This window comes from Plecotus auritus (genome assembly GCF_963455305.1).
Source record: "Plecotus auritus genome assembly, chromosome: 3".
Lineage (NCBI taxonomy): Eukaryota > Metazoa > Chordata > Mammalia > Chiroptera > Vespertilionidae > Plecotus > Plecotus auritus.
The window spans coordinates 197,973,412-198,000,557 of NC_137772.1; the positions used below are offsets into that span (position 1 = coordinate 197,973,412).

A 27,146-nucleotide genomic window follows, 5' to 3' on the forward strand; every position below is an offset into this window, starting at 1 on the left:
TTAATGTTTGGTGCCACTAAGACGCAGCAGCTGAATGTAAAGTTTAGCAAATAAATAAATAAATATAACATAAATAAATTTATATATATATTATATATATCATAAGCCACGGAGAAAGAATAAATAGTGTTCTAATAGTTTTCTAGTACTATCTCAGCTCAAAGTTGCCAAAAGGTTTCTCATAAAAGATCCTTATATTTGGCTTCCATCAAGATACATTTATCTTACATTTTTTAAAGTTAAAATCTTGTATTTACTCTATTATTGCTTAATTCATTAGGAATTTAACATCTTTTAAAATTGTTCTGGTATTTGTTATTAAGGCTGTTACTATTTCAGCTAGACCTCTAAAAACAATGTTGGTAGAAATTTTGGATAGTCAACCTCAATATCCTTCCCTCATAATCCTTATTTCTTTAAGTAAATGAGTCTGCAGAATGTGAGTTTCTTTAGTAATGCATAGAGCAATGTTAAGAATAACATGAGAAAATTTATGTGAAATTTACTGGAGTGACTGATACCTAGTAAATATCCAAAAAAGAATGCCAGTCCCAGGCTGTGTGTGTGTGTGTGTGTGTGTGTGTGTGTGTGTGTGTGTGTGTAATTTTTTAGAAGAGACTACAAAGATCTAAACACCATCTTAAATACTAGAGATACACAGATAGGTAATAAATCATAATGTTCATATTGTTTCTTGTAACAGTTTAAAAATTTTAATATATTTTAAAATTGGTCATTGATTTCTGTTTCTAGCAGTATAGCAATTTAAATATTTTGACAAAGTTTCCCACTTAAAAAAAAAAAACCCAAGTACTAGATTATAATTTTAAATATTTATTTTTAAGTGCATTAATTCAGCAAGAAGATAAAGATTCTCATATGCCAAAGAATTAGAGAAGGCAGAAATGTGGAGAAGTAAACAGGACTCAGAAGGTGGATTCTGCCTGGTATTTGTTGAACTCAAGCAACCTGGAGTTATGTTTTTCACAGGGGATAACAAAGACTGTGCCTTAAGCACAGAAATTTAGTAAGAGATTTACACAAAAATCTTGCAGCCCACAGAGGTAGGCTTCTGGTGTAAGAATCAACTAAAATCAACTGGCTATCTTTCAGAGCACAACGAAAGTTAACTTCTGACACCTTGGTTCTGGGAGGAGAACTCTTCTGGCTCCTACCTGGATTTATATCCCACCTATATATTACACCAGTGCTCAGAAAATCATTAAGCTGATAACTTAGTTATTAACGTGGTATGGATTGAGAGAACTCTCAGCCACCTGGCAGAAGCAAATGAAAATCTTCTTTGATGGAACCTGCCTTCTATCCAGGCAAGCCTCATTCCAACAGACAAGAATGCCCACAGATAAGTTCCCCAAAGTATGAGATCTTAATCAAATACCCAAATATACACATAAGGAAACAAGGAACCATGAATCAGAATCAGCAACAATAAAGGTTTCAACTGCTAGAATGATCAGAAATACTATAGAAAATATTTATATTGCATGTGTTTAAAAAACTAAAAAAATAAAAATACACCGGAGACACTATAATAATAGGATAAATAACAAAAATAATTTTCATAAATAAAAATGTGATTAAAAAAAATTTACACAGAGATAAAGAAATGAAAATTGTGGAAGAGCAATAAAAAGACAAATAAAATAGAGTGAGAAGGTATTACAATATATCTAATTGTATTTCAGGAGGAGAGTAGAAAAGAAAATTGGAGAAAGACATTATTTGAAGAAATAAAAGTTGGATTCTGAGAACTGATTTTAAAAAACTCTTAAAGCCAAAAAGCCCAAAATTTCAAGCAGGATAAATAAAAACAAGCCAACATCTAAACACATCATGGTAAATCTGATGACAAAGAGAAGGTCTTAAAAATGGCCAGAAAGTAAAAAATAATCTATGAAGAAAACTTGAATGACAAATGATTTCCTGATAACAACAGCTGAGTCAGAAAACAGTAGAATATTTTTAAACTGCTTAAAGAAAACAATTGGCAACCTAGAGTTGTATATTCAGCAGTTATTTCTTTCAAAAATGAGGTTAACTAAAGTATTTTTTAGAAAATAAAAATGGCCAGAGTTTGCATCAACACATCTCCACAGAGTAATCCCTTTAGGAAGAAGTAAAGTGATTCCAGGTGAAAAATCTAAGATGCAGGAAGGAATGATGAACAAAGTAAGTGGAAAATATACACAAATATTCCCTAAATAAATAAATAGTAAAAATATATTATAAAGTTAAATATGAAATAAAATAGAACTACAACACATGATAGCAATAGCATATACATTAGGAGTAAGTTGTTTGTGTTAAAGTCACTAAAATGTAAGTTTTTACAGAATCAGAATGTAGTTTCGAGAGGGCAGGACTTTGCTTTATGGAAATATTCCAATACTTGTATAACTTTTTAAATGCATAAAAAAATGAAGTTTCTCATTTTTAAATCTTAGATTCTGATGTTAGGCATGAATGTTATAACTTCTAACACAGCTATTACAAAATCTATATCTACACTAATAAAAGAGAAACATGCAAATTGACTGTCATTCTGCTGCGCTACCAGCCAATCAGGAGTGAGTATGTAAATTAACCCAACAAAGTTGGCGACGCCCATAGTGGCCAGGCGATGCTGGGTCTGCTGGGGGCCGGATCGGAGACACAAACATGCAGTCCCAGCACCCAGCAGCCCCAGGGCCCGCCATGGTGGTGCTGGGGCTGCTGGGGGGGAAAGTGGAGACACAAACCTGCAAGAAACCTGTAGAAAGGAAGATAAACTATCATAACTTTATCTCCCTTTCCACAAGATGAGAAAACTGACCCTGGTTTATTTAGTGACGTGGCCCACACCTTTCTACAAGCACAGGGTATGTTATGACCACTCCCAGGGAGATCTGGTCAGAATATTGTCTCCAGGGAATAACACTACTGTGGCAAATCATCTAAGAGAGGAAACAAGCTTTTGTTGGGTTTATAATGAAGGCCAGAGAACATGCCACCCCAACATATGCTGTGTTGTTATATTGATGATCTTGAGCTGAGATGCTTGAAAAACAGCAAATGCATGCAGAGGCTTTCACTGAAGTCTCCTGATCTACCCCAAATCGGACCCCCCAATGTCATAGGTCCCTTGATGGGAGAAGTGTCATTAGGCAGAGAAGACTGACTCTTGTCACAGGAAAGGAGAGTAGAAGTTGACATCACACCCAAACTTTGTTATAAACTATTTCCCCCACCCCCATTCATCTTTCCTGAAAATCATTTACTCTCCTCTAAGAGGCCTACATCTCCCGTCCCCTTTCCCTAGGAAGAAGGTATTTAAATCTGCATTCTAAGCCACCTTGGGGAGTTACTCATTTTTCCCTGGGATCTCCCACATATACATGAGGTACACATGTTAATTAACTTTTGTTTTTCTCTTGGTGATCTGTCTTTCATTACAAAGGCTTCCACTAAGAACTCAGAAAGGTAGAGGAAAACTATTTTTCCTCCTCCATAATTCTATCTCGGGAAATCAAGTCCCCAGCTGAACAATGAGGTTGGCTCAAGTACCAAGCAGTCCCAGCTGACGGGAGGGAAGCTTCTAGGGGGAAATCAATGATATTGGCATCAAAGTGTGACAGAGGGCACACGCATGGTTGTTGGTGGAAGTTTAAAGTGGTTCAACATTTTTTGGAGGATGATTTGGCAAATTCGATAGAAATATTCAAGGTACATCCAAGAGTCTTCTTCTAGGAATCACATCTGCTGAGATAAAGCACAAGTGCATAAGCCCTGGTCAGAACCCAGGATGCTACTGCGGGCTCCCCTTCCATGATAGGAAAACCTGGGAACAACCTGCATTTTCAGGACAAGGTGGCATCTATACTAATAAAAGGGTAATATGCTAATTAGACTGACCATCTTCGGGACGACCTTCCAGACAAAGCCATGTTGGTGGGGCCAAGGCAGAGGAGGTTAGAGGCGGTCAGGCAGGCATGGGAGAGCAGTTAGGGGGATCAGGCTAGCAAGGGAGAGCAGTTAGGGTGAACAGGCTGTCAGGGGAGAGCAGTTAGGGGGATCAGGTTGGCAGGGGAGAGCAGTTAGGGGGATCAGACCAGCAGGCAGGTGAGCGATTAGGAGCCAGAGGTCTTTAGGGGTCCTAGATTGGAGAAAGTGCAGGCCAAGCTGAGGGGACCCCTTCTTGTGCACGAATTTCATGCACCAGGCCTCTAGTATATATATAATAGAGAAATATGCTAAATAACCAGGAAGCCGTAACGGGTCGACCGGACAGGAGGAGGTTACACTCACAGCATCGGGGGCGTGGCGGCAGGGGCTCCACACACCTGTGCTGAGGGAGGGCCTGATCAGCAGCAGTCGTGGCTGCTTCAAGGGCTGGAGAGGGAGACAGGCCCAGACCGGCAGTGGCCACGGTTGCTGCGGGGCCCGGGGAGCAAGGCAGGGCCGGACCGGCGACTTGAGGGTGGGCACTGCCGCGCGATTCGAAATTGCGCGCTGGGCTCCTAGTTAGAATATAAAATATCAAACTAATAAAGTGGGGATAAAGAAATAAAATATCATTCAAAAGGATGTAAAAAAGGTGAGGAAGATAAACAGAAGATGAAGGTACTTAGAAAACACAAAATAAGATGATAGGAATAAATCGAAATGTTATCAGTATTTACAACAAATATTTATGGCATCCAAAGTAGAATAGATAAATAAGTTGTGATATATTTATATAATAGAGAACTACAAAGAACTAAAATTGAATAAACTAGATTTACAAACACTGCATGAATTCCAAGACCATATTTCACTGAAAAAGCAATTTGCAGGAGAAATATATAATGATTTCATACACATGGAGTTAAAAACACATAAAACTAAATAATATCAGGTTGTACTAGTAAAGTAGTAAAATCACAGAGAAGAGTAAAAAAATTTAAATAATTAACTTAAAAGTTATTTCTTCTTCTGGTAGAACAGATTAAATGGATGAGATTGGGATGGGTAATACAGGGTGCCAAAATTTTGTACTGTGATATGTCTTAAACTTGATGGTGGGCGCATGTGTGTTTGTAGTATTGTCATTAATAGTTTAGACCTGTCTCATAAACCCTCTTTGTATCTTGTTACTAAAAACAACTTTAAAAAGTATTTGTGGGACATTCAAACAGAGTTGATGCACTCTAGGTTTCTGAGGCCAGTTTTTTTTTTAATAACATTACTTAAGGGCATATGGAGCCAACTTTACACTTACTAGGCAGCCAATTTTCAAATTTCATAATCTAATTCGTTCACTAATGTCAATTTTTTACTCCACCACAGTTTACAATTTGTTCTTGCAAATAATTCTATGGACAGTAACAATGGAAATAAGTATAAAGGTCTAAGATCAGAGCTTTGACTGATTTCGATGTGAGGAAGAGAGAAAAGCACTGAATATCTGCAAATGAGCAGGGAGGAAGTCAGATAAAGTAAGGAACAGAATAGAGAGGCTGGAGAAGGCCTTTATGATCTTCACAGACTTGCCTATTGCCAGCTCTGAGGCCATTAATAAAACCATATAGGCCTAACACAAGGGGGTACGGGACAGGGAAACATTAAGTCTCTTTGGGTTTCAGTTTCCTCATTTGCAAAATGAAAGAATAGGTCATGAAGACATATAAAGTCTCTTCCATTTCTCACATTCTATGCTTCCATGATTCCATGAACATAAAGTGTTTTAATTGCCTTGGTTTGCACCAGAGAATAAAAATTGCTAAACGACCTGTGCTCATTAAATTTCATTCAAATTATGAACATCTGCATCAGAAGTGCGACCAACACATAATCACCGGTGCTAGTCCACTGGTGATTAATTAGAGAGCATTCTTCCCCTCATGTAAACATTTAGCAGGAATCCTCCATGTTGCCAATGTCAAGTTTATCTGTGAGAGGAAAAACCTGGAGTGAAGCATTAATGAGGAAAGATTTATTTATGGGGAAAGGGTGGCTAATATTTTCAATTTGCAGCATTTTATTCAACTGTAGAGTTAACATTGTCAAAGAGAGATAAGCTTTGATTTCTTGCTACCTTATATTTAATTTCCCTTAGATATACCACTAACGTTGATATGCTCTATTATAAGTGTGCTTAAAAATTACATGAGGAAAGAAACAATTCTGTATGTTATACACTTTTTGGATGTGAGGTATATCATGATAATGAATAGCTAAACAAATCCGATGACTCAAAGAAAAATGGAAATCAATGCTGCTGATAGTGACTAATAACAATAAGTAAAATGAGTCAAAATCAAATGTTATCAATTACTAAAATTCTCCTATGCTTTATAGAAAGGTTGTACTTTTGTTGTTGTTAATCCACACCTGATGATATTTTTTTCCCCACTGATTTTTAGAGAGAGTGGAAGGGAGAGAGAGAAGAAAAGAGAGAGGGAAACATTGATGTGAGAGAGATGCATTGATTGGTTACCTCTTGCACACACCAGGGGATCGAACTTGCAACTTGGGTACATGCCCTTGACTGGAAATCGAACCTGCGACCCTTCCATGAGCAGGCTGACACTCTAACCTCTGACTACACTGGCTAGGGTGAAAGGCTGCATTTTTAAATACAGCTGATAAAGGCTATGATGTTCTTGCACAAGCAATGATACCATGCCAAAAACACTGCACTTATAAATTACAGTATTTATTTAAAGAACTGTTTCTAAACCACTGAAAATAATGAGTGCTGGATAATTTAGTTTTATTAATAATAAAGAAAGCAGCCAATATTATGTCTTGAAATGAGACCAATTTAATCAGTGAGAAGAAATTACTGAGCCAGAAATTCAACTTGCATAAAAACGGACATTAATTGAAATAAAACCAGAGGGTCCACATCTAAAACTTCCTCTCTTTTAAACTTGGCCCTAAGTGTTTAGATTTTGTCACAGGTTAAAAAAAAATGCAGTGATCTCATTCAATTTTCCCACAGGCAATGGTCCAGATTTCAGAATCATCAATACCTTTGGCTTATCCTCTGTCAGTGATCTACACAAATAGGCCTGAACTAAGATAGTCAAGATAAAGCAAACAGAAGGGAGTGACCAGGAAAAGGACTGCTTATTTGATTTCACTCCAATTTTTCCTAACATCAGCTCTAATATGCATGTCATATCTTTAAGGGAAACACAGATTTCCCCCCACTTTGGTGTCCCAAAGTGTATTATCTATCTTTTGCAAAAAGGTTGGGTTGTGTTTTAATTTGAATAGTATTATTACAGTAGGGAGTTATGGAGATATTAATCAAAGAGAAGGGAGCCAGACATCTGATAAAGCTGGATCAACTCAGAAAAGACAGTTTCATAGTCACCAGCATCCGAATAGACAGGAAAGATGATTTCCATCACCCCAGGGAGCATTAACAGGGGGTGGGGGTGGGGCGGGGGAATGAGAAAAGCGGAGGAAAATGGCTTTCACTGAGTGCATGCACAATAGAAGCCAAGACGAGGAACATACAAGGGAAGTTAAAATCCAGTAAAGAGGTTGGGTAAGGGCAGGGTACCAGCACAGGCCCTGGAAAAGATAGGAAAGAGAAAGGGTAGTTTGAAAGAAAGCCTGCTCTTTCCCCCAAACCCAGGGAAATATATAGAAGTTTAACAAACGTCTGTCTCGGGCAGTCACACAGGGCAGAGAGCAGTGCCGACAGAGGCCTGGGCATCACAGAGCCTTGGTGGCAGATGTGCAGATGGGGAAATGAGGCAGAGAGAAGCTAAGTGACTTGGCCAAGGTCACACAAGCTAAGAATTTTAAGGTCAGCTGGGAGCAAAGGCTGAGCTTTGGAGCCTTGGGTGCCAGGAGTGATGGCAATGCATCTTTGGGCCCTGACCCTCTTGGGCCTGAGACCCCAGAAGCTAAACTTTATCTGCAGTGAGAGGGAGCTGAACCCCCTGGTCATGGATGAGCCATCGAGCTTGATGTACCTGGGGTCAGTGAATGCAATCCACCAGTCGAGTGCCAGGGAAGCACCTCATGGAGTGTGGCAGCCTCTTCAAGGGCATCTGTGCCCTGCGCACCTTCCTGGGACATGCCCATGCCCTTTTCTTGGGCACATACTTTTTCCTTTGTTTTCTCCTAAACTCTAAAAGTCTCCATGAGACTAGCAACCTGGGGAGCAGCGAGCAGCATAGCCAGCAGCGGACTTTCCTTTTGCCTCTGTCCATACATTTGCTACGATAGCCTTCCCGCCTCTCTGAGGGTGTGCGATCTCTTTTCACTCTAATAAGTCTTGCCATTATCGCTTAAAATCCTCCTACGTGGGTGTTCCTGAAATGCCTCTCCCATGACACAGCAGAAGGATGTCTGGTAATAGTATCTCTGTGTGGCCAATATTCTATAGACCATCTATAAAATTTAATGTTAGAATTAAACCTCTTTAGCCTTTTCTGAGTGGGCCCAATGTAAACACAGGGTCCTTATAAGAAGGAGGGTGGAGGGTCAGAGTGAAGAGAAGGAAATGTGATGATGGAAGCAGAGGTAAGAGGGATTCCTTGCTGGAAGAGGGCCATGAGTCAAGGAATGTGAGAAGCCTTTAGAAGCTGAAATATTCAAGTAGGTAGATTCTCCCCTAGAGACTTCAGAAGCAGTGCAGCCCTGCTAAAATCTTGATTTTTAGCCCCATAGGACACATTTCTTTTTTCTTTTTTTCATAAAGGACCCATTTCTTGACTTTTGATATCCAGAACTAAGTTGGTGATAATTTATTATAGGAGCAATAATAAACTAATACATTTATTGGTGGGCCTTCCTGAGAAATGGAATTCTTTATAATATAGGTTGCACCAAAACCCTCTTAAAATAAATGCACCATTCAAAAATTAGGAAACACTAGAGAAAAATTAACCCCAAACCACATCCAACTCATTTGTAATTCAATTAAACCAACAATTAGACATTATTATTAAATTCAGTTCAATTGCAAGTGTGGGTTAGGATAGCAGAAACAGCCACTCTATGCACTACTAGTGCGAGTATAACTTCCTACAACCATAATAAAGGGCGATTTGGCAATGTAGATACAAAGAAGCATAAACATTTATGTTCTCTATTCCAGCCAAAGAAATAACTAAGAACATATGCAAATATTTAAGCACAAGGAAGTTCATCTCAAAGTTAATATAATAAAAATATTGGAAATAATCTGAATGTACAATAATAGGGTGTGAGCTAATTATATCATAATAAATTATAATATTTTGCTAAATTAATTAAATTAACTAGCAGTAGAATACTGCTCAGTTGTAAAAAAATGGCATTATGAAAGCATGCTTATTTTTATAAAGATCCTCAAGCTAAGTTTTTTTTAAATATATTTTTATTGATTTCAGAGAGGAAGGAAGAGGGAGAGAGAGATAGAAATATCAATGATGAGAGAGAATCATTGCTCAACTGCCTCCTGCATGCCCCCCACTGGGGGTCAAGCCACAACCTGGGCATGTGCCCTGACCTGGAATTGAACCGTGACTTCCTGTTTCATTGGTTGACGCTCAACACTGAGCACACTGGCCAGGCGGTAAGTTGTATTTTTTTTAATATATATTTTATTGATTTTTTACAGAGAGGAAGGGATAGGGATAGAGAGCTAGAAACATCGATGAGAGAGAAACATTGATCAGCTGCCTCCTGCACACCTCCCACTGGGGATGTGCCCACAACCAAGGTACATGCCCTTGACCGGAATCGAACCTGGGACCCTTCAGTCCGCAGGCCGACAACTCTATCCACTGAGCCAAATCGGTTTCAGCAGTAAGTTGTATTTTTAAAATAAAACTATATACAACACAATTTCTACAATATACCATTTTGCATTATGCATGCATGTGCACATACACACACATAAATGCACACAGATTATACACATACATACACAGGAACACACAGTTGAGAAGATTGCTCACAAACAAGGTATACTAATGGTTAACATATATTACAACTGAATGTAGGTTCTATTCTAAGCATTCTGCATATATTAACTCATTTGATCCCCACACCAAACCTATTATTAGTCTCTTTTTATAGCTGATGAAATCAAGGCCCAGAAAGCTCAGTTTATTGACAGTGAAACAAATAGTAAGGGGAGACCTGAGATTCTTCCCTGGTATTCCTAAAATTTCCTAGTCCTTACATGTCTGTAAAACTAACCTAGATTACAGTGGATAAGACAAAGGAAGTAATAAAGAGCAGGAGGGGCTCCAGGGGTGGGCAAACTTTTTGACTCGAGGGCCATAATGGGTTCTTAAACTGGACCGGAGGGCCGGAACAAAAGCATGGATGGAGTGTTTATGTGAACTAATATAAATTCAAAGTAAAGGAGCGGAGGGGAGAGCAAGACAACCGGATAGAACAGCCGGATCCAGCCCGCGGGCGTAGTTTGCCTAAGGCTGGGTTAGCCCATTATATTTAAGATGTTGAAATCTCACCTTTTCAACATTGATGTAAAATGAATTGTCAACAGTAAAAAGGAAAGAAGATCGTAAAAGAAGTGAATGGTATAGATTTACTTTTTTGTCTTGACCCTCCACCCCAAACCGTATTGCATATTTAGTTTCTAGTTAAATAGTGCTAAGTTTCTGATTAGGTTTTACTTACTACAAAATGATTAACACAACTCTAGCTACAGGGAGAGTCCACTCATCATTTTTCATGTTGATTTTGCATAGAAAGTCCAAGAATTGGCAGCTACCTCTGCCGTGAGTATTACCAGATTCATTTTAATTGAGGGTCTAGACTAAAAGATGTGGCTTTTTATTTAAAAATCAGTGCACTTGATTTTTATTTTATAGAGAATGAAAAGTTTTAGAATTAACACAGATGATTACATTACAAAGAAGGAGAGTTTGGGAAATGTATGTTTACTTGCTGGAGAATTGCAACCTAAAGCCCTAAGGTAGTTTTGTAACAGTATGAACGTGCTTTCATCTTCCAGAATCAATGATATGGTTCATACAAGTAAAAACAGGCCTTGCACAGAGCTGATGCCAATCCTAGTAGCACTGAAGAATGGCTATATTTTTGGTAACCTACATAACAGCATAATTTCCTGATGGTACAAACCATCAACAGTATAATTTCCTGATGTCTATTAAAGAAGAATTGTTTAATTATTTTTCTACACTGAAAGAATAATATAGGAATACCCTGTATGCATTTTGCCATCCTAAACAAAAGTAAATTCAGAAAGAGGACATAATATATAACCTTTGCAGAGTCAAACAAAAGTACTTAACCATTCTCTGCTGATACCAAGCTTAACAATTTACATTTATTTAATAATTTTCTATATACAGTCCACAAATACAATATAACATACATAACTTCATTCTTATTTGTGCAAGCTGTTCACTTACTATTGGTCAAAAATGAATCATACAGGCCAAAACAAGTGCAAGAATTCTAAGTTATTAAATATTACAAGTATTTGATTGAACTATCCAAGTCTGGGTTTTCTTACAACAAAAACAACACAGATGAAGGTCTTTGGATAAGGAATAATAAAGTAACTGGCTTTCCCTTGCAACTGCAATAACTGCACACAAGTGAAATAGAAAACTGAGTTATAAAGAAAGTAACAAAAATTTCCATTCAACCTTTTCAAAGAATGATCTTTTGATGAGCAAAGAGAAAGTAAAATAGGGCTGAAAATAAAGGACTTAGTCGCTAACTGAAACAAAACAAAAAGAACTATGAATTTCATAATCCAGAAAAAAAACACAGAAACGGTTCAGTAATTCCTTGATGATCACTGGAAGTCTCAATACAGAAAATTATATTTTAAGAGATAGTAAGGGGTTGCTTGGCAAGGTCTCCCCATAAAACACTTCTTGCAAAATCACTAGATATAGTTTTTCATTTTCAATAAGGGTTTCAAGAAAGAGCAATGTTAGGTCAGTATAAAGCACCTCACACTGTGGACTCAATCAATGTTAACACCTGATACTTCCTCAAAACCTTTTATTTCAGAGCATCATATTTTTCTGTAAGTCATTTAATTCAATTCCTCCCAATTCCAGGGAGACTACTTTTTAAAAAGAGCAAAAAATGATGATCAGAATATCAATGGCCAACTCTATGTATTTAGCATAATATATATTTTATTTTTTTATTTTTTACAGAGAGGAAGGGAGAGAGATAGAAAGTCAGAAACATTGATGAGAGAGAAACATCGATCAGCTGCCTCCTGCACACTCCCTACTGGGGATGTGCCCGCAACCAAGGTACATGCCCTTGACCAGAATCGAACCCGGGACCCCTCAGTCCGCAGGCCGATGCTCTATCTACCGAGCCAAACCGGTTTCAGCTGTATTTAGCATAATATAACTTGTTCTGGTTGCCTGCTGTTTTAAGTACAGTAATCAAGAAAAGTTAAGTTATAGGCAGGACACATGTAGGTGGTATGTTTATTTTTAAAAATTAATTTAACAGGTACTTTGTTGAGGACCAATTATATGTACTATGTGCAATGCTCTCTGTTAAGGATGGATGGTTAATATAGGACTTCACAGTCTAGAAAGGGGACATAGGGTTTTTTTCTATACCAAATCTATTCTTCCCTTTATGTGTGAACAAATAATCTGATTTTGTTCAGATATCAAAATATTCAGGGAAGATGACCAGTTTAGGAATAAATTCTGAATATTCTAAACCAGTTGGGTAAGTCAATTCACCTTATTGCCATTTGATCAGGTAATTGGTTCAGGATGACATGTGACCTAATTCAGGCAAATGGTAAATATGCAGTCAACTCTGATATGAGGATAAGAAAAAAATTTCTTACTGGGAAAGAATTATCTCCTTTTCTTTTGTTGTATGGTGTCATGTGGATGTGATACCAACTGTGGTGGTCTTCTTGTAACGATGATGTGTACTAGACTGTGGAGAAGTCAGCACACTGAGGATTCAGAGTATTAAGCTAAGTGAAAAAGCCAGTCAGAGAAAGACAAATAACATATGATGTCATTTATATGTGAAATCTAATGAACAAAGTAAAATAAGCAAAAGAGAAACAGACTCATAGAGACAAAGAACAGACTGACAGCTGTCGGAGAGACAGGAGGGTGTGGGTCTAGGGCTGGGTGAAAAAGGTGAAGGGATTAAGCAAAAACAATAACAACAACAAATGCACAGACAACAGTATGGTGAGTGCCAAAGGAAAAGGGGAGTAAGGGGAGAGGGGAGAAGGCAAAGGGGGTTAAATGAAAGTGAGTTGATTTTGGGAAGGAAGCAGACAATGCAGTGGCAGATGATGTTTTATACAGAGTTGTACACTTGCAACCTGTATGGTTTTATTAACCAATGTCAACCCAATACATTCAATTAAAAAGATAACTAAGCATTAGAAATGTGATATACAACATAATGACTATAGTTAACACTACTGTGTCATATATAGGAAAGTTAAGAGAGTAAATTCCAAGAGATCTCATCATAAGGAGAATATTTTTCTTTTGTTTGTTCTTGTCTTTTTATTGTATACTAGAGGCCCGATGCATGAAATTCATGCAAGAGTAGGCCTTCCTTTCCCCAGCAGCTGTGACTGGCTTCCCTTTGGCATCTGGTACCTGGGTTTCCCTCTGGCTTCAAGCAGGCACCTGGGACCAGGGCTTCCCTCTGGCCACCGGCAGGCACCCAGAACCTGGGCTTCCCTCCAGCCGCTGACTTTGTCCAGAAGGTCGTCCGGAAGGACGTACCGTCTAATTAGCATATTATACTTTTATTATTATAGATATTGGAAATGAAGGGTGTTAGCTGAACCTAATGTGGTAACATTTCTCAATATATGTAAATCAAACCATCATGTTATATGCCTTAAAATTTATTTAGTGATGTCATGTATTTCAATTATCTTATATAATAAAAGTGTAATATGCAAATCGCCTGAATGGTGGAACAACTGGTCCCTATGATGTGCACTGACCAGCAAGGGGCAGACACTCAACACAAGAGCTGCCCTGGTGGTCAGTGCGCTCCCACAGGGGGAGCACCGTTCAGCTAGAAGCCGGACTCATGGCTGGTGAGCCCAGCAGCGGGGGTGGGAATCTCTCCCACCTCCAAGGCAGCACTAAGGAGCAGCGAGCCAGGCTCATGACTGGCAAGTGCACCATCAGTGGTGGGAGCCTCTCCCACCTCCACTGCAGGTGGGCAGTAAGGAGCTAGGGGTCCCAGACTGTGAGAGCCTAGGACTGCGAGAGGGATGTCTGACAGCCAGCTTAGGACTGATCCCCTGGAGGGAATCAGGCCTAAGCAGGCAAATGGACATCCTCCGAGGGGTCCTGGACTGTGAGAGGGCGCAGGCCGGGCTGAGGAACACCCCCTAGTGCACGAATCTCATGCACCGGGCCTCTAGTTTCTAAACAAAACTGAATGGGGAAAAGATAAAGAAAAAGATGTAGTGTGTGCTATTTCCATTCCTAGCATTTAAAATACTTTTCACATGATGCTCTGCGTATTTCTCTTTCTTTTAAAAATTTGGGTTCAGAGAATCCAGGTGAGAACTCCAAATTTGGGGATAACCAATCCATAAGATGGAGGTCTATTAAGTACCAACAATATGTTGGTGTATTCCAATTCTCTGACAACTACCCAGATCTTTCTCCTGCTCTTTAGGTTTCTATATGCAATTGCTTACTGGGTAAGTAAAGATTGATTTTGCTTGCATTTCGTTATTGCCAAGTTCTGGTCTGGACTACAGAAATTTATTTTCTAACCTATTTAACCTGATGAAATGAGCTGACATTAATTTCATTAGCATACTGCTAGTTGCTTAATTAGAGCTTTTGAGAAAACAGAGAAAGTCTTGGTTTTATACAATATGTATTAAAAATAAATATAAACTAAATCTACTAAGTAAATTACTCAGCAATTACTTTTTTATCACTAACGGTCTAATAGTAAAACAAAGAGCAAATTTAGTGTTTTAAGTATGAATCAGGAACTGCAAAAGAAAGATTGGGGGGGGACCTCTTATTTCCTTCAAAACTCCTTCAGGTATACAGGTTCTTAAACAAATTTTTGATAAAATATTTTAATTAGCATTATAATTGACAGAATTTGTAGGTCACACAAGTACCTATTGCAAAATTTTTGAGCTATTAGACATAAGACCTCAACTGAGGATATTTTTTTTCTTTAGTTTTCTTTTTAAGTTGAATGTGTTTCTAATTATTGATAGAAAAAAAACTAATATTTGATGGATTCAAGTTGCATTTTTTAAAAAGTAGATGTTGAATTGGAAAGAGATACGAATTGGGCATGAGATGTCATGAAAAAAAATTTTAATCTCAAATCTTTATCCAGCTAGATGATTGTCAATGGATGAATCACTTAACTTGTGGAAATCTTTCTGGAGGGAACGTATTATAGCAGATTATTCATAAGGTTCCATTTGACTCCCCAGTCCTGTAACTCTATGAATATATGTTAGTTTATTCATTTTGGAAGCCAAATTCAAATATTATTAGAAGACAAAAGGGGTTTCTTAGCAGCATGACTTTTTTGACCACATTTTTTGTTGGCTAGAGCAAAGCTGCAGTCTGCATGGGAAACAATGCAAACTAAGCGCTACAATGCTGTTTTTCCGGGCCTTAACCCAATATATAGCATGAGCTGTAACAGAGGAGACTGCTATGATTATAGGGAAACCAGATTACTATCTAAGGAAGCAAGGATGTAATTGCATGTGGCTATAATGAAAAATTACTAGAGGGTGGAAATGAAAATTTAGTTCCCAAAGGCCAGATCTGGTCCAAGTTTTCTCCCCTCCCCTCCCTCCCCTCCCCTCCCCTCTGCTCTTTCCCTCCTCTCTCCTCCCCTCTTTCCCTCCCCTCTCTTCCCCTCTTTCCCTCCCCTCTTTCCCTCCCCTCCCCTCCCCTCCCCTCCCCTCCCCTCCCCTCCCCTCTTCTCTTCCCCTCCTCTCTCCTCCCCTCTTTCCCTCCCCTCCCCTCCCCTCTTTCCCTCCCCTCCCCTCCCCTCTTTTTCCTTCTTTCCTTCCTTTTTTCCTAGTAAGATTTGAGGTGTGTTGTTAAGTTTTTCCTCCACAGTTTCAATATTAAAGGTCAGTACATATATACAAAATGTTCATTTTTATAACTCTTCACTTTTTTTCTTTTAACAAAATAGAATTTGAAGGGAAAATAATTTAAACTAGAAATAAATTAAAGGTGAAGCTCTGTTCCTTTTGCATGGATTTGTGGTAAAACTTTGTATCATATTCTATTTTTATATGTATGTAATAGGAGTAATAAGACTTAAAATTATATTAGAAAATTAATTTTAAAATTATATTCTGTTTCTAAAAATCTTTTTATTGAGGGAATTTCATAAAACCTCTTCCACATAAACTAGAAATAAAACAGACAAAAACAACTATCCCCATACTAGTATTATACCTTAACTAGAAAACTGTGCTAATGGATTTTACTAATTATTATATAAAATGCACACTTTCTTACAACTATCCATCACTTTTTTTAGGTTGATTGGGGTAGAGAACAGCTATTGTTAGCTTAGTGAATTGCTCATTGTAAGCATTTTACCTAGTGTGTACTTTCCTGAGGACAACAGGGTGAAAGATGATTATAACAGATCAATATTAAATGACAGCAAAAAACATATTTCCCTTAGAAAAAAAAGTGAAGCAATATGTATTATTTATTGCACTGTGAAGGGAAAGAGGTGAATTAGTAGCAATATAATGATTCTAGAAGGTAAAGGATTGAGCTTTAAACCCTCTTATTGATTCTGTATCATGTGTGCTCCATTACACCAGGCATAACTCTCTAAAGTACAGCTTTTCCCTCTTTCTTCAGGGAGCGTGTCAGACATCAAAGCAGAGAGAGCATCTTCCTCCTTTGTGCATTCCTTTGTACGCCTTTATCAGTATTTACCTCTGACAGAATGGGAGCACACACTTAGGCCTTATTATTTACCCGATGGCCATCCTTGCCTCTCTGCCCACAAGTTGCATTAGGAACAGTCCAAGGTACAACTGTAAAGTGGACAGACTGTGTTGTCAGTTCCTTCCGTCTACTTTGTCCCTGCCAGAGAGTGAGTGGGTTCTTTCCTGCTGCCTGGATGCTAATGTGTGGTTAGCCTGTGAGCTTACTGAGGCAAGGACCATTCTCTTTTATCCTTAATAGTTCAACAGTATCTAGCATCTCAATGTTCGTCACAAAAATGAACAAATGATCAACTATCAGGAGTCCTCAAACTACGGCCCGCGGGCCACATGCGGCCCGCCGAGGACATTTATCCGACCCGCCGGGTGTCGCTGCCTGTCCTGCTTAGCAGCCGACTCATCCCGGGCCTGCAGTGCGCATAGGAATTTGTTCATAGTTTTTTTTAAACTATAGTCCTGCCCTCTAACGGTCTGAGGGACAGTGAACTGGCCCCTTGTTTAAAAAGTTTGAGGACCCCTGATACTAATTCATCATCAGTATTATGTTCTGATGTTCATATTAGAAGAGAACATCTGGGAAGAAACAAGAAGTGACTCATTAATGAAAGAATTTCAGGCACCAGGGGATGGATGGATATATATATATATATATATATATATATATATATATATAATTTAAGAGAGGGTATGAGAGGGAAATGTGTCTTCAAATCACATGATGCAAAATTTCCACATTATTTTGCTTTGTTTTGAGTTGTCCCTGGTTTGAGAAACTGCCCCACCATTCTAGAAATAAAAAAGTTTAGGATACATTGTTTAGAAAATTAATGGGCAGATTTTGTGTCACCCCAGTTTTGTGGTTAGCATAGAAAGGCTTATAGAACACGGTCCTGTACACCAGGTGCCACCTTGGGAAGGCCTCTTGGCACCAGAGACACCATTGGCTTAATTCACTCTGTGGTTCTCCCAACTGGTCCAGCAGACACTGCTGCGTCAATTTGTTCTTCAAACCCTTCTCTTCTGACTCAGGCTAGACCCCGATTTCTGCATCCATTCCCCTTCCAGTCCAGTTTTCACTTCACTAGTGAGATTCCTTGCCTACTATGTTATTGGGCCAGTCTCCAGAATGTGCTCTAGCCTTACCAACTCTGGTTTCGCATCAAGCCAGATGGACTGCTCAAGCAGCCCTCTCCTGCCCCCTCCTGTCATAAGTCTGCATGGGCACAGCTTGGCCCAGGTAACTAAATCCTATTCTTGCATTCAATAGTAATTTATTGACTATTTGTCAAATGCAAGTACTATATTAGGTGCTTGTGATATATCAGTTAATAAAACAAAAAAATTGCTGTACTTAATAGTTTTCAAATGAGATCTTTATCTCTAGCTGCCCTCACACTTTGAAGGAAATAATTTATAAAGGAGCCATGCTATAAAAGGTTCCCTACCGTACAGATTTTGATTTAATTTGACTCTATTGGAGCTCATTCAGCTGGACTTAGAATTAGGGGTATGGAAGACTGAAATATTGTTGTTTAATTTATAATACATTTCACAGCATACTGATGCTCTAATTTTTAAAAACACATATTAAAATTATTTTCTTCAATAAAGAATTGCTTATCTTAGGTCAGGTTCCCTAGATCAGACTATGAGAGAGATATTTAGATGCATGTGATTTAATGAAGGAGTTCTTTTCAGAAAATATCCTGTGAAGGAGTACAGTAAGCATTAGAGGGGAGGGGATGGAGTTAACAAGGAGGAGGTCTAATCTGGGGGGAGGCTCTGGAATGTAAATTGGGGATTTCCCACCTTCCGGGCCAGGTGACTAAGCTTTCAGAGAACAATTCTCAGAGAAGAGGGGGTTGTCAAGTGGCAGTCAATACTCACAGAAGCTATGAGATGGGTGCACCAGCCAGGTAGAGGGGATCTGGCCCAGGCACCCACAGTGCCTTTGAGAAGGCACTAGGGATTCAAGGCATGCGGAAATACTGAGAGCCTTAAAGGAATTCCTATAGATTCATGGCTTTGATAATTTTTTTTTTTTCTTTTAAGTATCTCCTGAATTTCAGACCCTGGTGGGATTAGTATGCTGAAGAGTATGACATGGTTGCTACCATTAGCTAATCTAGGGACTAAGGGTGGAAGTAGACAAAGAAGTAGAAGTGTTAAGCTGGTGTGCCGTGACTTCTGACAGTCACATAGAGCACATTCTGAGGTACATCGTGGGAGCAGTAATCAACCCAGGTGGTGGCTGGGGAGGAGGTCTGGGAAAGCTTCCCACATGATGTGACATCACAGCCAGTCTAGTCAGGGACCTTCATCAAGTTCTTTTCTTCTTACTTTATCATTTCCTGTGACTGCCACACTGAATAAGCACAAACTGGTGGCCTAAGCAACAGAAATTTATTCTCACAGTTCTGGAGACCAGAAATCTGAAATCAAGATAAGGGTGTGCACCCTCGCTGATTTTTCTCAGTGGTTAGAGCAGACTGAAGGGCTGTGGGTTTGATTCTGGTCAAGGGCAATTACCCTGGTTGCAGGCTCCATCCATGTCCCATTCAGGGCATGTGCAAGAGGCAACCTATTGATGTGTCTCTCATATTAAGGTCTCTCTCTCTCTCTGTATCTCCACTTCTACTCTCCCTTCTACTCTCTCTAGAAATCAGTGGGAAAAATATCTTTGGGTGATGATTAACAAAACAAAACAAAAAAAAAAAAAGATAGGGTTGTGCTCCCTCTCCAGGCCCTAGGGGAGAAAGCATTCATTGCCTTTTTCAGCTTCTGGTGGCTCAAGACATTCCTTGGCTTCCAATGAATCACTCCAATCATTGCCTCCATCTCCACATGGCCCATTCTGTGTGTGTGTCTTCTCCTCTGTTTCTTATAACACTTGTCAATGGGTTTATGACACACCCTGATAATCTAGGTTAATATAATCTCAAGATGTTTAATTTAATTATATCATCAAAGAACCTTTTTCTAAATTGGGTCTTATTAACAAGTTCCTGTGGCTATGTGGATACCTTTTATGGGGACCCTATTAAACCCAATATCTCACTATCAGTTAAAATGTTTCCTATCCAAAATGGAAAGGGGCCTTGAGTTTAAGCTTCTATAATTAATTGTTATATGATGGGGAGAGTGGTCTTCTAGATGTGAAACCAAAATGTTATAATTCCCAATTATAGCCACCTTTTAGGATGACAACCAGGATTTAGGGCTTAAACCTTCCAAATCCAAAGCTTATTATTAACTCCCTTTCCATGAAAAATAGGGGCTACTCATCCTACATTCCCTCTTTCAGTGGAGGAGACCTGCGGTAACTCCGAATCAATTTCTCTTTTCAGGAAGACCACACACAGTGATGCTGAGCATTACGATGGTTTTCTGTCTAAGCCTATTTATTCACAATTCAGTATCTAATAAGGCGACCTTCTGATCACTGGCAGTGGAAGTACTGGATGTGGGGAGAGTTATTTAGGAGGTATAGAGTTATGCGGCTTGGTGAATAATTGGACATGTTAATGAGAAACAGGGAAGATCCAGAGAAGAATCCAAGACCTGGCCAAGATGTTGAGTTTAGTGTTGAATATGCTGACTCTGAGAAAGTGGTAGCTCATTCAAGTAGAAAACAAAATTAGTAAGCTGATAGCTGACAGATCTCCACCTTCTTAAATTATTACTATAAGGCATTGTTTTTTTTTTTAATTAAAGAAAGATATATTAAGAATTTTTTAGCCTATCATGCTGGGTTTGAGCTCCATCTTTAAAGTTTTAACTCAACTTTCTACATGCAAATATTCCCTAAACATGATGCTATGTATACAGTATATATGGTACATAGCATATGTACTTGCAGACATGCTTTAAATATAAGGAATTTTATTTCATGATTTTTATATTTGCCTGACTCTTAATTTTTCTTTAAGTTTTAAAAAGAAGTAGTTATTTTAAAATCTCCCTTTGTTTTCCTTTTCCTTTTCCATATTCTTACCAATTAAGCATTGAAAAACAAGCAGTTCATTTATAACTTCTGTTCTTTTCTATTTCTTCCATCTTACTCTCTTCTTAAACTAGTGAGAGGAAAACTGGCTTTGTTATTGGTCTTACTCTTTTTCATAGGGTGAGAATTATACTTAGGAAGACTTTCCTCCTAGCATCTTTGGAAACAGTGACATAATTGTATTGACAGTGAACTTGCAAGTATGACATTGATTTACCACTTTGCACTCTTTGTTACCTTTCAAATGACTCAACTTTTCACACCACTTTAACAGATGAAGAACTTACTAAGGTGGCACTAGTATTATAGCAATCAATGTGCTAGTGTAAGTCCTTAATATTTTATTCTATTTTTTAAAAATGTCTTTTACAAATTACATTTTTATATATTTTCATTAAAATATTTAAATCGAGATTATTATCGGGTCATGTTACTTTTTAATATGCTTTCATTTGAATGAACACAGGTTCAAACAAGGGAAGAGTAAAGTTTTAAGAGAAGTAAACATTGAGTTTAATGGAGTTTAAGCTTTAATATGATAGCAGAACATCACCAAGTGTATTCACATAACTTCCCTTAGCACCATAGTAGATGACTGAAAAACTGAAGGGAATAAGAGTTCATTCAGAGCTTGACAAGAGTCTATTCAGTGAGGGAACCACTGCTAGTCAACGTATCTGGTGCCTCATTATACTGACACACTAGAGAAAAATGTTCTGCTTTTTATATTGGGCATTTAAAATGAAAATGAATATCAAACCAAACATGCTATCTCTGCTTTGCTATGAAATAGTTAAGTCATTTTCATGGGAAGAGTAATGTCAACATGAGCAATTTTTTTGAAGCAGAAAAAAATGTTACTAAAAATGATATTGACTTCTTTTTGTTTTAATTAAAGTCATTCACTACCAATTGAAGCCAGTAAATGATTCCTGTCATACATATGTAAGGGCAAAAGATACATTCAATTTCATACTTAGGTCATTAAAACTTGTACTTATTCTTTTTTTTTTTTTTGCTATGAAATTGAATGTACAAATTTAGGAATGAAAGAAAGGGTAGAAGAATAGCATCCAAAGAACATCATGTTCAATAAGATCAAGAGTATGTGATGTTGGGAGAAATTCTGATATCTCTAAAATGTCTGTTTCTTCAATAATAATATTTCAAATTTATGCTTGAGGAAAAATTTAGTGCCCTAAAGAATATATAGAAAGAGTATATGTTGACCTTTAGATCCTACTGTTTATAACTAATATTGTATAGAAATTACTTTTAAACCATGTTATTCCAAAACATCCACAGTTTTATAACTATATTTTATACTGAAATCTCCCAATTAGCAGATATGACTGAAAATTGCCGTTATGACTTAAAGCTATAGGAAAGGTATCATCCAAATTTAATATTTATATTGGATTTAAACATCAGCAACAGTACAGAAGGAAGATTTTGAAGATGACAGTTAAATTATGTCCATAAATACAAACAACCTTGACAAATACTCAAATTTGGCTGAGTTTTAACTGGAGGTTTATATCAATTACAAGGTCAAGGAATCTTCTACTTCTAAAAAAGGCATCCTACCTATCTTAGCTAATCTTACCAGTAAAGACGATGGGCAATCTGGATGCTTTGCAATGAGCGGTGTAATAGGAGTTGCACTAGCGGACTTTCAAGGTTCCATTCAAACTTGATAGCCTGAAGTGAGAGAGAGAACCACTTTACTCTTTTTTGTCTCAGTAATAAAATTATAGCTGAATACAGAAGGACTTAAGAGGCTTGAGAAAAGACCAGGGAAAATGTCATAAACATTTTAACAAAATCGTACATTTTGATAGCTTTATTTGCTGGTGCATAATAACAGAGCACACACAGATCACACAGTTTAGGTTTGTGCAGTCTTGTTTCCTTTCCTTATGTAAGCTTTAGTAACACAGATAATAAATGAGAGCAGGTGGCTGGTAGAATTCAACCACGCCTAGGTGGAGAGTCCTGGCACAAAAATATAATATCACGAACAGTGCTCTGGATATAGAAATGGCATTATCAGGCAATAGATATTTCTGTCCCTTTGGAGATGTAATTAATGCACACCCAAAGCCTTAACTGAAATCACCAACTGATATATCAGAATTAACCTGCAGACTTTGAAGCTTTACTTATAGGTTTGAAAGATGATTGTTGCCACCATAGCTCACACATTCCCAAATCCTTTCCCTCATCTCCACTGTGAACAACTCAGGTTTTCTAGGATATTCAACCTGGAGGAAAACAGACAGCGACGCAGCCCCTGATATCCTTAGAGACCTACTCAGACTTCCATCTGCACTGTGCAGGGGCCTCACCATCAGCAGTCAGTGCCTGGGCCCCAGTATCGTCCCAGGAATCTGAATATTTTGCAAAAATGAAAACCAGGTTCTCTTCCGAAAAATATTCTTTCCTGCTTGAGAGGCAAAACTTCTAACTTTAGTTGTTCAGTAAGCGCTCTCTCTCTCTCTCTCTCTCTCTCTCTCTCTCTCTCTCTCTCTCTCTCTCTCTCTTTCTCTCCCTCTCTCTCTCTCTCTCACACACACACACACACACTCACACACACACACACACACACATACTCAGAGTTTAAGCCAGATTTTGTACCACAGTACATACAGCAGAAAAAAGTTGTACAGTGGGCGTGATTTCACAAAAGATGATTTCAGCACATTTGCATAAACTCTTGTAGCTGTCTGAATGCCTAACAACCATAATGTATGTTGTCTTAAACTGTAGCTATGACCTTCATTAACTTACTTGCTAATACCGGGCTGACTAGATTCTGGGTTATGTTAATGCCCTAATAGTGAGCATATCCTATCAGCATATGAGCAGAAGAGATGCCTCAGAATTTATTTCCATGTTTCTGTTTTCAGCTTTCTCTTTAGGTTTCCCCAGGATTTCTTCTTGAACCTAATAATTACTTGTTGATCTTGAATTGCCTTCTTGGTTTCCAAACTCCCTGCTTTGCTCTGTCTACTGGTACAATTTCCCCCTAAATCCTGCCTCATCATCTAAGATATAGGCACTTTTTATGGTACATATCACATTATTATGAACCTACCTGCAAGGTTATGACCAGTGTGTTTTATTACCTGGGTCTGTATCTTATTTGATTTCTAGTTATGACCCATACCTTCTATTTTTATTATAATCATAGAATCTTTTTGCTTTAATATAGCCTGCGTACTTCTAACAAGACAACACATGAAATAACATGCTTTCAGAAAGTGTTCAATAGGGTACAATTTTCTTCATGTCTTGGAAAGTTTTAAAATCAGGTTAGAGCATGGAATTTTAAGGACAAACTCCACAACAAATGTTTTTATTTATTTATTTTTTACTATTCCTCACCTGAGGATATTTTTCCATTGATTTTTAGAGAGAGCAAAAAGGAGAGGGAGAGACATCGAGAGAGAGAAACATCGATGTGAGAGAGATACATCAAGTGGTTGCTCCTGCCTGCGCCCTGACCAGGGTCAGGGATTAAGCCTGCAACTGAGGTACATGCTCTTGGGTGAAATCAAACCCGAGACCCTTCATTCCATAGCCTGACACTCTATACACTGAGCCAAACCAGGTAGAGTCACAACAAATGTTTTTAAAATTCTTCCCAGTTTTTATTTATTTTATAGCCACATTATATACTTCTTGTCCACCTCAAAACATTTTACAATATTCACTTTTAATTAGGAAATAGTTACAACTTTACCTAATAGTACCTCTGTGCTTTTGCTATGCTGCATTCCATGTGCACCTTGTCTGAAGAATTTGGATTTGTAGGTGTATGGCTCTCAGTGATATTTCTGTTGCCAAGTGTGTTGGGGCTTTCAAATGGGCTTAACCTTAACTTTTGTAAAAACTTACTTTTTTGAGTTGGGTGAGATATAACATGATGCCCATACTCAGGAGCCGTAAGATGAATGATATTTCTACAAGTTGAATTAACCTTTATTTTCTCTATAGTATCCTGGCAAATCTAGAGAAGTAAAACTATAAGGATTAATATAAGTAACTAGAGGCCCGGTGCACAAAATTTCTACACGCGGGGGGGGGGGGGGGCTCTAAGCCCGGCCTGCACCCTCTCCAATCCGGGACCCCTCGGTGGATGTCCGACTGCCTCTTGCAATCCAGGACCACTGGCTCCTAACTGCTAGCCTGGCTGCCTGCCTGATCACCCCTAACCACCTCTGCCTGCCTGCCTGATTGCCCCTAACTGTTCCCCTACTAGCCTGATCTCCCCTAACTGCTCCCCTGCTGGCCTGATCACCCCTAACCGCCTCTGCCTCACCCCATACCCAAGACCCAGGATTCTCTCCTCTGGCAGTTGCAGACACCCAGGACCCAGGCTGGCTTTGCCCTGGCCAGCCGCAGCCACAGGGGACTGTGGGCGGGCAACTTCGCCTGGGGCCACAGCCGCAGGCACCCAGGACCGTGGGGCGGTGGCTTGTCCCTCTCCTGGGCCACAGCCCCAGCCGCTGGTGCCCAGGACCATGGAGTGGGTGGCTTGTCCCTCTCCTGGGCTGCAGGCGCATGTGCAGCCAGTGGCGCCTGGGACCGCAGGGTGGGCGGCTTGTCTCTCTCCCAGGCTACAGCCTGGCTGGTCCCCATTCCTCCCTTGCCAGTTCATTTGTGCCTGGCTGGTCCCCATTCCTCTCTCACGAGCTCATTTGTGCCTGGCTGGTCCCCATTCCTCTCTCCTCAGTGTTGAGTTCTGAACCATTATCGTGTGACAGTGTGAGGGTGTGATGACCATTTGCATATTAGCTCTTTATTATATAGGATGATATAGTAGAGTTTTTTCAAAACCAACTCTCTATGCAGTCTTCAGAGGAATGCATATTCTGTTTGCAAAGTAATATGGTTTTCCAGCTTAATAATATAGGCAGCCCCCATCAGGTTCAGAGTTTCCTATCTTAAATGTTTAAAAACAAAGGCATCTGGCATTTAAAATAGCTTGTAACTACAACCTGGCTTTTAAGATAAGAAAACACCCGAGTTTAAAAATAAAAAAAGCAAACAAACAAACAAACAAAAGGCAAAAAACATAAAGACCACTATTTTAGATCCATTCAGCACTCAGTATATAGTCAACTTGGAAAAAAATATTGTTTGTAGTTTGGATATTCTGTCATTTATGGAGTCATCTGTAAAACGTGTAATTGTTTATATTTCTAGGTAAGTTTATATTTTTTTCTAAAATTATTCCAACAACATTGTGATATTTGATTTTGTCACTAAAATATATTCTCTGTAGGAAAATTTAGGAACTATCTTATAATGCTATTTTTATAAGAATTGTAATCAATTTAGAATACTGTAAGGGAAAGGCAAGAAATACAAAATTCAAAATTCTGAGGATCTGGCTAGCAAAAGTCTATTATTTATATAAAATCCTTTTTGGCTTTTACATACCTTTTTTGTAACTGTACGAATTTTGGCTAGAGAATATCTGTGGTTACCCATGTTGATATATGAGCTATAATTTCTCCCTTTGGCTGGCTAAACTGCAATATCACTTCAAGTAGTCTATTGTTGATTCATCAGAAACTTTTAAAGAGAATTGTTAGCTAAAATCCTGGAATTCCTTGGCAACTCTGTTGTTCTTACCTGAACTAGCTGTGGGAGATAGTCCAGCAGTTCATCATTCAGGAGGCTGTCTAATTGCTGAACTGCCACTTTACGAATTTCTTGATCTGGAAAACTAATACAAAGGAAATATATCTATTAAGCAGTTAATGATATGGAATAATACATGAAAAATATCAGGGAAACAGGGAACAAATTCCATCCTCAGTGTGTAAAATAAAATAATGGTCCCACAATCAATTAAGATGACTATTAGTACCAAATAATTATTATTTTTCTATATTCTATATATCATGTCATTTGCAATAGAAAGTCCTTTTGACTAGATTTTGGAAACTTGGGTTTAAGTTAGATCCCTTCCAGCTTTCTTGTCTATAAAATGTGGATGACAGTGATACTATTGTAATAAATGGCATTATTAATAACTAGAATGGAGTAAAGGGAAGGCCAAATATTATAGGCATGCCCAGAAAAGTCTGGGTGGCATAAGGAAGGTACTTACCTGTCAGTCACACTTGGGAATAGGTCGTTGGCCAGAGTAGGCCTGGGCACTGCAAGCATGGGAAGATAGGAGATACTTAA

General features: G+C 38.5%; 1 protein-coding gene across 2 annotated transcripts in view; it reads right to left on the reverse strand.

The window, feature by feature from the left end:
* PIK3C2G (phosphatidylinositol-4-phosphate 3-kinase catalytic subunit type 2 gamma) overlaps positions 1–27,146 on the reverse strand; it is a gene marked incomplete at both ends in the record, with an annotated part of 259,737 nt that overhangs the window by 130,066 nt on the left and 102,525 nt on the right. For both annotated transcript variants that reach the window (XM_080659571.1, XM_080659572.1), the window contains 2 exons: positions 22,549–22,643; positions 26,586–26,679. In XM_080659571.1, coding sequence (XP_080515697.1) covers positions 22,549–22,643; positions 26,586–26,679 — 189 coding nt within the window. The remainder of the gene's footprint in view (positions 1–22,548; positions 22,644–26,585; positions 26,680–27,146) is intronic.